Source organism: Mytilus californianus, unplaced genomic scaffold, assembly GCF_021869535.1.
Source record: "Mytilus californianus isolate M0D057914Y unplaced genomic scaffold, xbMytCali1.0.p SCAF_10, whole genome shotgun sequence".
Lineage (NCBI taxonomy): Eukaryota > Metazoa > Mollusca > Bivalvia > Mytilida > Mytilidae > Mytilus > Mytilus californianus.
The window spans coordinates 22,557,042-22,568,160 of record NW_026262582.1 but is presented as its reverse complement, the minus strand read 5'-3'; the positions used below and the strand labels follow the sequence as shown (position 1 = coordinate 22,568,160).

The following is an 11,119-nucleotide window of genomic DNA, read 5'->3' as shown; positions in this document are numbered from 1 at the left end:
CAGATTTTCTGACTCAGACCCCCCCCCCCCCCCCCCCCCCCATTTTGAAGTTAAATGGTTGCTCCATTAGCACAGTTGACTGGCTAAAGTAACCGAAGAAATCAACGGTTAAGTAATTGGCGGTCAAGTTGTAAAACACATTTTAATTTTTCATGAAATTAAATTTCGCGGCAACTTGGGTTATTTTCCCTGTTCGAAGTGCCCGGATCATTATATTTTTGCAACGTGCGGTAGTCGGACGTGAGCATCTATCTTTGAACTCATTCGATAATCTTTTGACACAAAGCGGTTACTTTATACAATAACCATAACTATTGCTGAAAGTCGTCATTAGATATCAAAACCGTGGCGACTGATATAGATCTAGAATTTTGTATAATACGATCTGACAACAAAAGACTTAAAGGGAGACAATCGATACAGATAAAAATAACGACAAAGTTTCAAACCACTCGAGATATTTTACCTAAATTTTACTGAGGTCGAATCAGACAAAACGAAACTTTCAAAATACTCGTAGATTTTGCAACAACTATGAAAGCCAACGAATTGAGGAAAAGTTGACGAAGATTTTCTAAACCTAACTGGATCCCCACTTTGTCTTTGCTTTTCTGATAGCAGAATGACGGAACCCCAGTATATGCCGATCAAAGAAGTCCGACCGTCTCAGAAGAACATAAACGTAATGTTTATAGTGTTGGAAATAGGTAATGTATGATTCTTTTTTCTTTACTTTCAGTGTAACGAGGAGTTTTCCGGTATTTAGAGGTCAGGGGTCAACCATTCATTGGCGGAAAATTTGGGGTTCTAGAAGGGAGAAACAGAATTAAATTGTACCATAATTTCATTCATTAAATTGAAAGATTGAGTTTTTTTTTGCAATTTATAATATTAAAATTAAAGGCATATATCTGAAGAATTGTTTAAAAGTTTATTTTGAGAGACTTAGTTTAGACAAAGACATAATGGTAAAAATATAAGTCTGCTTTTAATAACAGGCTTTAACTGTTTAACAAAATAAGAAAATCACAAACACATACACACCTTACAGCAAAAAGGTAACATATTTAAACAACTTGTTTTTTATAACAAAATCATACTTGAGTTATAACAAAAAGTCTGTCAGTACACATGCTATTTACAGTTAATAATGTCAAATAAAACATTTTGTAAATCCCAAAAGTTCTTTCTTATTTTTTTAAGATCGCATGCAAGTTGCAAAAGTCCCCATTTTCTTACTGCAAGGTATCATAAGATCTTTCCACTTTTCTGTGGAAAGACCTATTGTATTTGTTCTGATTAATTTTCACCCATTCTAAGCCGAACAATTTTCTTTGTAAGAGTTATCTCCCTATTCACTGTTTATCAAGTGTGTGCATCTGCTTCGTAACAAAAAAAGATATCGACAAAATTCTTTTTCTAAATTGTACGTTACATCCTCAGGAATTTTTGGCTAATTTGGATCGAAGCGATTCAATGAAATTTTAAAGGAGTTACATGTATCTACCTTTACCAAATAAATTTGTCAGTATGTTTTTTTAACTCATTAACCATTAACCGTATAACCCTGGAATCTTTTTATTTGAGATCCCTAGGTCCTAACTTAGAAAATGAGCTCAAGGTCAAAGGTCAAGGTCAAGTTCTTAATTTTGACTTTTCCTTGTTTTTGCATTTTCTCAAACACTTTTAAAGATATATATGAAACAACAAGTGCAAAATGTTTGCTTTATTGTAATGAAGATATGTTAAATTTGGTCTGAAACATTCTAATGACATCATATAGGAGTAAGTGCCCCTGAAATGTCCAATTATAAGGTTAATTGATTACTTCTTCAACTTGGTTCATTATAAAGCCATATGACCTTTTTCAAAAGGTTGGATGACATATGAACTTGAAAAATGACAACCAGAAGTGACCTTGAGAAAACCGGAAGTAGCCATTTTTTGCACTTTCTTAATGGAAAAGTACTCGGAATCCATATATTTTGTAATTTTAATACATTAACTTATCACTGAAGACTAGAAATGACTTTTGATAAACCAGAAGTGGCCAACTATCTCCTGGTTTACAAGCAAAAGTATATAGAAACTATATATATTTTTGGAATCAGTGTGAAAGAAACTATTATATGAGACCAGAAGTGACATTTACTTCACCGGAAGTAGCTAATTATTTCCCTTATTTCACTCAGAAGTATATAGAAACCATTTATTTATCGCATCAGTATGAAGAAACTGATGATAAGATGCCAATTTTAACTTAGAGTAAGCACGAACTAGCTTCTTTTCAATAAATTTAAAAATTGCTGTGGAAAGACCTTCAATTGTTCTCTGAACAATTGGTTGAGAACAATTGGTTTTTAATTTGATATTTGTTATTTTGACCATGGAAAAGGTAAAAATGTAATGTACAAATTTTGAAACAAATTAAAAATTCAATTGTGACATAAATGCCATTAAAACAACTAATTCAGCTTTCCCTCATAAATAAGAAATCTATAGCTATTGTATATAAATAAAACAGTGTACTGGATTTCTGTAAATATATGTGTTATAGTATAGAACACTATTATAAATTTGTCTTTTATTGTTTTACTGTTAAATAATACATATGAAGTAAAAGAAAAAAAACTTTTAGTAGCACTATGTTGTAATCTACCTTTATTTAAATTGCTTGTCTTATTTTTATCTTATAATTTATTTCAAAGGCATGTCTTAGTCCTTACTCAGATTAAGACATGTTTTCTTTTGATTCAAAGATACCAAACTTTTACTTATTGTTAGGTACACAGTTGGACAGGTTCGAGAAGCTTGTAGTTCTACTGATTTTCTCATTTTAGGTAAACCCACAAGAACTAAAGATGGTCACGATGTCCGCTCAGTAAAAGTTGCAGATAAGTCTGGTTCTATTAACATATCTATATGGGATGAAGCTGGTGATCTGCTGCAAACTGGAGATATTTGTAAACTTACTAAAGGGTATTTTACTTTACACCTATAATATTATTGGAATTATGTTGGCCTTTAAAACTTTAGATATGATTTTGAGAGTTACAATTGTTGTAATGTTTACACATAACCTCAAAAGATTTGAAACATAAAAATTTGCAGTGCCATAATTATTCAATTAACGAATAAAGTCACAATTTTCTGGAATTGACTCCCCTTTCAGTGTAAATAATTGTGTGTATTACTAAATTTTGTCAAAAATATAATTCATGAAATTAATATTGAATTATCAGAGATAGAAAATATTAATTTTATACAAGAAAAATATAAAATAAATAAGCACATGAAGGAGATTAGAAACTGTAAAAAGTTGTTCTTTAAGAAATTAAACTCTTTAACGGAAAATAATAAATGATAAATTTATAGTAAAGTTAAAAAGCATTATGAAATTGAACCATATTTACTTAAAGAAACTAAAAATGAAACCAGGAAATGCTTTACTAAATTAAGGGTAAGTGACCATATTTTGCAAATTGAAAGGGGGAGGTACAGAAACATAAAAAGAGAAGAACATTTATGCCAACATTGTTCTTTAAATAAAATAGATGATGAAGATCATTTCTTATTTAAATGTAAACAAAATGAAAATTTGAGACTTGAATTCTTAAAAAAAAATATAAAAACTATTCAAATATATAGACGAGATGGATAACTTGGTTTTATGTCTTTCATGTCTTGTCAGTTATGCGGTATGCTGCACCATTTATTAAAAAGTCCTGGTCACTGGGGAGAGTGGATTCAACAACTGCATAATATGTACATATATAAATTCATTTCTTTCTTTATTATTTGTGTGATGTATTATGTAATGTGTTATTTTGTTTTCATGTATGCCATCATAATAGTGCATTATTTTCAATAAATTAAAGGCTAGAGTTTTATAAAAAGAAATCAGATACATGTAACACTTTAAATTATTTTAATAAAATGAAATATGCATTCTATTTCAGATATTCCAATGTATGGAAGAATTGTTTAACATTGTACACTGGCAAAATTGGTGAAATTACAAAAATTGGAGAGTAAGATTATTTATTGAATGTTAAGTTGTTATATGATTACTGTCTAGTGGCAATACATGTGGTATTACATGTGGCATATTCATGCTGAGAACCAATTTTAAGAAGAATCGGTTAAGTAGATTCTGAAAAGTGGATGGATGAACCAGGAGGATAGTCAAAAATAAAAAAAAAATAAAAATAAGTTTTTTTAAGACAAAATTGTTTGACTACAAGATCTTTTACATTATTTTTAATATCTTGTTTTCTTTGTTTTAAAGTTAAGTATTAAGGAACAAGTCTTATACCTCCCTTGATCACATAGTACCACAGCCAGTTATACATGTATATACTTTCAACAAAACAAAAAAAGCCATTCAACATGATAAAAAAATAAGTATTGTGACTGTGGATTCATGGGATACCAATTCTCGTGGTACTGGTGGGTACATGAATACCACAAATTTAAACGATCAAAAATGTAAAAAAAAAAAGTTAATACCTTTGTTTGTAGATTTTGGTAAAACCTCAAAATCAAATATCCATGAATATGCAATTTTTTTTCCACCCACAAAATATAAATGAATACACATTATAATTTATTAGCCAGTTATTTGCAAAATATGAACATATATATTCAGTATTAAACTATGATTGCAGATGAACACTCAAGATCCACTTAAACATTAAAGAATGACCTCTCTATTCCACCAACTGCTCTGGTCCATCTAAAGCTGCCCAGGACATTCTAGCTCTAAAAAATGTTGCCTCCAATTCTGGAAATGTTTTATCTAGTAAAAATATTATTGAAAAAGCTGAGAAGTGATTATAGATTCTAGAAGCACACATGAAAGACTTAAGCTATGTATATTTTCATTTATTCTCATTTCAGATTTTGTTTGCAGTTCAGTGAACAACCAAATATGAGTGAACCTAATCCTGATTTTGTGAAGGTATTTATCATTGATACTATTTTCTGTTTGTAAGTTATATCTTGAGAATAAAAGGAGATCTGGGGTACATGTGAATGACAGCAACCCAATGATTAGATGTGGATCCAGGATTTTCAAAGGGGGCGGTAATGTTTGGAGTGGAACAGGTAAAAAAATCTGTGTTTACCTCAAATGTAGCTCCCCTAAATCTGCCTCTGATGACATTTAGCATACTTTATGTCTTCAGCAAAGGACAAGTGCCTACTATCATGACTATGTATATGTGAAGCTCTTAATCACTCCAAGTCTAGAAATCTTTTAAATAGTAAACCCCTTCCCACCCCTTTTGTGTTTGGGTAGGTCATCAACAATCAAAGATCTGCTATCAATTCTGTGTTTTAAGTTTAGGTTTTCATTATAAATTTCGAGGTTGGTGGTTGTACCATAAGTCCTTTAAACAGTTATAGATCTATTCGAAAAAATCAAATGGCCCTGGAAACCGTGTACATTTTAATTGAAAGTGATAGCCTGGTTTGAAATGACGTACATTTGATCAGAAATTTTAATTTATTGAAACTATAAACAATTTTAGAAAAGAAGCACCTCTATGTGGACAAATCTAAAATGTCTAACCCTATAAATTATATATTTCACTTCTGATTGAATCATTATATTGATTTTGATAAGTGTTATCTCCCTTTGACTATATTCAATGGTCTGTCATATTTAAGTTTTGTAACAGGTTATTATTTGTTGGAATCAGGATAATGATTTTGATATGTGTTATCTACCTGTGACTACATTCAATGGTTGGCCAGACAGATGCATGCTTGAATTATAATTGAACACTGGTTTGTAATATTTGAGCTACCCCAACTAATATACTCTTTTCTTGCCTCCTGGCAGAAATTAAAAAAAAAAATTTAACATGAGGACTATATTGGGAAATAATTTGGACTTTTAATAGTGCTTTACCAAAAATGTCCAGACTTTTAACAGTGGAAATAAAAAATAAGTCCATAAAATGTATAAGGGTAGGAATGAAAATTGTCAACACTAAATCCAATATATATCTGAAATATTATGTTTTAGAGACTTTGTTGTTTGATTTTACAGTAATGAGTAGTTCATATATTTATACAAAGCAATAAGAACAGAATCTCTTGAGCCATAGTCATGCAATCTAATTATAATAAGACATTTAAAGCAGAGTGCAATACTGTAAATTCAGACATTTTTGGGTGAATTTATTATTGCAATTTTTGAACAATTTTCAAAATTGAGAGATTAATAATAATTGCTATATCAAGAAACGCAGCATACAAATGATACTATCAAATTTAAACTTTTGAGTTTTGATTTTTTAAAACATATTCTGTTGCAATAGACACTTAAGAGTTATGTCCTTCACCAGAAAAGTTCGTCAATTATGCACGCCTTTATGACGTCATTTACCAGATAGAGGGGACCACCTGTATCCCTGCACTATTAAAGTTCATCAAGTGTCTTCATGATCGTCATTATGAAGGATAAACTAGAATTAATGTTTGTTCCGTTGGTACGTAATCACAATTCCCTAATGACAGCAGTGCTGATTATCAATTATAAGAATTTAATTTGCAGAATAATTCATGCAATACAGCATCATATTTTTTCAACCACTCACTCAACATGGGAAGGAAGTAACTATGCCTCTAAATGCACAATTGCTGAACACTAAAACCAAAGTTTTTGACGGAAATGCAACAAAGTCGAAAGTTGTCTATTTAGGAAAAATGACAACATTGAAAAAATTTTTTAATTTAGTCAGGTTTATGCAAGGTTATTGTTTAACACATCCATCTTCATGTATTACACTCAAAAATCGAGTCCCTGAGTTAATAGATTGTAGATACTTGTTTTTATTATATATGATTGTCTAACATATTTTGTAATACATTTTACAGAATGAGCCACCAACCCAAAGAAAATCACCAACAGAGGGCAGTGATGCCAAAAACCAGCAGGGGAATGCATCACAGAACCCATCTATACAAACTAGTAATAGACCTCCATTAATGGGAACACCTCCAGGTCTGGTTAAACAAACCTTTTTTCTAAGGATAATGTTAAATAATGAGAACTTCCAGCCATCTTGGTCTAAAAATATTCAGTCATTAAAAATACAAATTTAACCACAAACATGCATATATATGCATACATTTGCCTATAATTGCTTACATCCACTTCATTTGAACTTTGGTGGATAGTTGTCTGATTAGCAATCATATCAAATCTCCTTATTTTTATATATATCAAATTCCTTTAAATTAAAAAAAGTTTGGAAATATGGTCTGCCACTTTTAATAGGTAATTTCTACATTTATATATGGTGAATGTTGTGATTTACACTTAAACTTGCTTGACTTGGTCATAACGTAAACAACCGTACTAGCATAATATTTTGTTGATTTTTGATTTTTGAACTGGCCCTATTGGCCTTGAGAGCTATTCATTTCTCTAATTAACATCTGCTGTTGTATTTCTAATGTACATCCAATTGTTATATAAATCATCTAACAAAGCAATATTTGCCACTAAATTTTGTTATTATAGTTTGGGCTAATTTTTTTTTGTTTGCTTTTTGGTTAAGTTCTTAAGATATTATGTACAGATTTAACATATAAGGGCAAATTATTTTGTATTATTAGATGTGGTACTCATTTTACCTATTTGCCTGCAATGTGATCATTATTTAAAGTCTGTAATATTCACATGATCAAATGAAGTTTGTATTTTGACCATTGTCTTGTCATTCTGAAAATTTTGTGATCTAAATGTAATTGAAAATTATGACAACTGCCAAAGTAAGACATAGTTTTATACTGGAGAAAAGCAAAAATCTTCAATGCTTTTTTTAAATTTAGTTCATATAACTGTCAAATTTACACAAAAGTGTTTTATAGAGATTTGACTTATATAAGAAAATTAAAAATTTTACAGATTTACTGTCTGTCTGAAGACTGTTTGTTCTGTTTTGAAAATGCTAAAAGGTTTTTTAGGACCTGTTATCAGCTATATATTTTTTTTTGGTGGGGGGTGGGGGGGGAGGGTAGCAGTTTTCTGTCTATTGATAAGACCTAATATTTAGTTGTGAACATCCTTGCCAGGGGCTGATCCAGCCTTTTTTAAAAGGGGGTTCTAACCAAGGATAAAGGGGATTCCAACCATATTTTACCATTCAAAAGCATTGATCGACAAAAAACGGGGGGTTTCAACCCCCGAAACCACCTCCCCCCTTGAATCCGCCACTGCTTGCATTTAACTGTATCACTAGAAATTGCCCTTAATTTCAGATACTTACCTTTTTGTAACAGAAGTTTTTCATATGAACTCTTTGTCAGAAAATTTTACTGAAGGCAAAATTTTAAAATGCTACAAAACATATAAAAATAGTTATGTATCAGATGAAAATTTGTTTCATTTAGTAAAATTATAGAATAATTTGAATATACAAGTTAAAAGTTAAATATTGAATTCTTGCTAACACTTCATGTAGTTACATCTGATATGAACTTTGCCATTTGTAATGTCATAAGAAAGTATCTGTCCTAGAAGAGTCAGACATTTGACATCATTTTAAGATTATACAACTATTGCTATTTAGGTGGAATGAATTTCCAGAACACGAGACCACAAGATCCAAGAATGGCTCCACACGATCCAAGGTTGATGAACCCACAGCATAACAGAGGGGGTGGACCCCCACATGGAATCAGACCAATGAATGGACAAGCTGGGCGGGGCATGCCAAGAAGATAACCAATAATTGAAAGCTCATTTGTTCAAAAAATCATTCATTTTGTTCCAATCATATAACTAGCAATGACCCTAAAAGTACATTTTTGAGATTAATCCCTAACCCTGACATTTCTATTGAAAATGTTATTCTATTATGTATAAATTTATATTGATTTGTATAAATTCCATCAAAACGGAGAACTCAAACATATTTGCCTGCATTTAGGTTGAATGTATGAACAATCTGAAATCATCTGAAGTTTTATCCCTAGTTTTTCTGGAAAAGAAGTGAACAACTCTTAAGTGGGTAATATGATGGAACATTAATAAAATTTTACAGATTATGAAAACATAAAAGCATACAATGTTGGTAATCATTAATCAAATGACAAAACACATTATTAGACAAATAAAAATCCACAGATTGAGCAAGATAAATCCTTCTACAAAGATTTTAACTGGTCCAGGAGATGAACTCTGGGATGAATTGGAATACAGTAATCTGATGTGTAAAAATGTAGTGTGGTTGTGTTTGTGAAGGAAAGGAGGATATGATAAGTGTCTAGGAAGAATGGAGCATAACATCTGAAACCAATATGTGAGGGCCTGGTTGGGGTTATAAGAATAAAAAATAAAAGGCCTGAAAAATCAAGAATAGAGAATAATGGTGTGCAAAAATATATAAAAAAAAAATGGGCCCACAAAAATTAAACAATACATCACTTGTCATTCATTGTCTGTTATCTTCATCCTTTACAGCTCCTCTGACACTACTTTGCCAAATTTAACCAAACTTTGCCACAATCATCAATGGGTTATCTAGTTTCAAAAATGTGTCTGATGATCCTACCTGCCGACATGGCTAAAAATAGAAATGGGGGCCAATGCAATTTTTCTTTATTATCTTGAAAACTGATATTGATAGAAAATTTGACAAAGCAAAAATGTTCATAATGATGAGATCTACCAAATTTTTATTGACATTAAAATTGTCAGACAACTTCTTATAGGAGTTATTGCCCTTAAATGAGGAATTTTACCATTTACATTTTGCATATAATCTTGAAAATTATAATAGATAGACAGAAAGTTGAAATTTCAAAAGTGATCAGCAAGAACAGATCTACAAATAAGTCAAATGATTGAAATTATCAGTCAACACATTATTGAAATTATTCCTCTTTAAGTTTAATGACGATATTTTTACCAATTTTTGCATTTTTGCCTATTATCTTGGAAATTATAAGAGATGGATAAAAACTTTTTATTGCAAAAATTATCAGCAAGACAAGATCTTCAATTAAGTTCAATTACCGAAATCGTTAGTCAACTCCTTTTTGAAATTATTGCCCTTTAATGACAATTTTTTTTCCTATTTTTGGCATTTTTGCCCATTATCTTGAAACTATAATAGAGGGATAAAAACTTTCAATTGCAAAAATGATCAGCAAGACAAGATCAACAAATAAGTTAAATTACTTAAATTGTTAGTCGACTCCTTTATTGAAGTTATTGCCCTTTAATGACGATTATATTTTCCCAGTTTTTAGCTCACCTGGCCCAAAGGGCCAAGTGAGCTATTCTCATCACTTGGTGTTGGTCGTTCGTCATCCTCGTTAAATTTTTCATTTTGAACTTCTTCTAGAGAACCTGGTTCAACCACTGAATGGAATGAAACTAAACATGGCATGAATGTTCCTTATAAGGTGCTGACCAAGTGTTGTTACTTTAAAGCCAATCCATCATCCAAGATGGCCGCCAGCAGGGGACTTAGTTTAACATAGGATCCTATTGGAAATACAAACAAATGTCTTCTTTTAGAGAACCACTGAATGGAATGAAACCAAACATGGCATGAATGTTATTTTGAAGCCGATCCATCATCCAAGATGGCTGCCAGCTGGGGACTTAGTTTAACATAGGACCCTAAGTGAAATGCATTCAAATGTCTTCTTTTAGAGAACTACGGGTTGGAATGGAACCAAACATGGCATGAATGTTCCTTATGAGGTGCTGACCAAGTGTTGTAACTTTGAAGCCGATCCATCATCCAAGATGGCCGTCAGGACTTTGTTTAACATAGGACCCTATTGACAATACATTCAAATGTCTTCTCTTTTAGAAAACCACTGAATGGAATGGAACCAAACATGGCATGAATGTTCCTTATGAGGTGCTTGCTAACCAAGTGTTGTTACTCTGAAGCAGCTCCATCATCCAAGATGGCCGCCAGCGGGGGACTTAGTTTAACATAGGACCCTAAGGGAAATACATTCAAATGTCTTCTTTTAGAGAACCACTGAATGGAATGAAACCAAAACATGGCATAAATGTTTCTTATGAGGTGCTGATTAAGTGTTGCTACTTTTTTTGCCGATTTACTGTTCAATATGGCCACCA

The 11,119-nt window shown here is 31.5% G+C and overlaps 1 protein-coding gene across 1 annotated transcript; it reads left to right on the top strand.

Moving 5' to 3' along the window:
- The first annotated feature begins 207 nt into the window (after nt 1-207).
- Nucleotides 208-10,835, top strand: LOC127717777 (SOSS complex subunit B2-like). Its single transcript, XM_052223611.1, has 6 exons — nt 208-707; nt 2,841-2,979; nt 3,960-4,031; nt 4,900-4,960; nt 6,886-7,012; nt 8,586-10,835. Exons 1-6 carry the CDS (start codon nt 623-625, stop codon nt 8,738-8,740), a joined length of 639 nt encoding a protein of 212 aa, XP_052079571.1. The 5' UTR covers nt 208-622; the 3' UTR covers nt 8,741-10,835.
- Nucleotides 10,836-11,119: the final 284 nt, after the last annotated feature.

Excerpts from the sequence above, each read along its gene's own strand:
- LOC127717777 (XM_052223611.1), top strand. The coding sequence starts at position 623 with ATGACGGAACCCCAGTATATGCCGATCAAAGAAGTCCGACCGTCTCAG. Across the intron at positions 708-2,840 it reads GTTTATAGTGTTGGAAATAG|GTAAACCCACAAGAACTAAA; the intron begins GTAATGTATGAT and ends TTCTCATTTTAG. Across the intron at positions 2,980-3,959 it reads ATTTGTAAACTTACTAAAGG|ATATTCCAATGTATGGAAGA; the intron begins GTATTTTACTTT and ends ATTCTATTTCAG.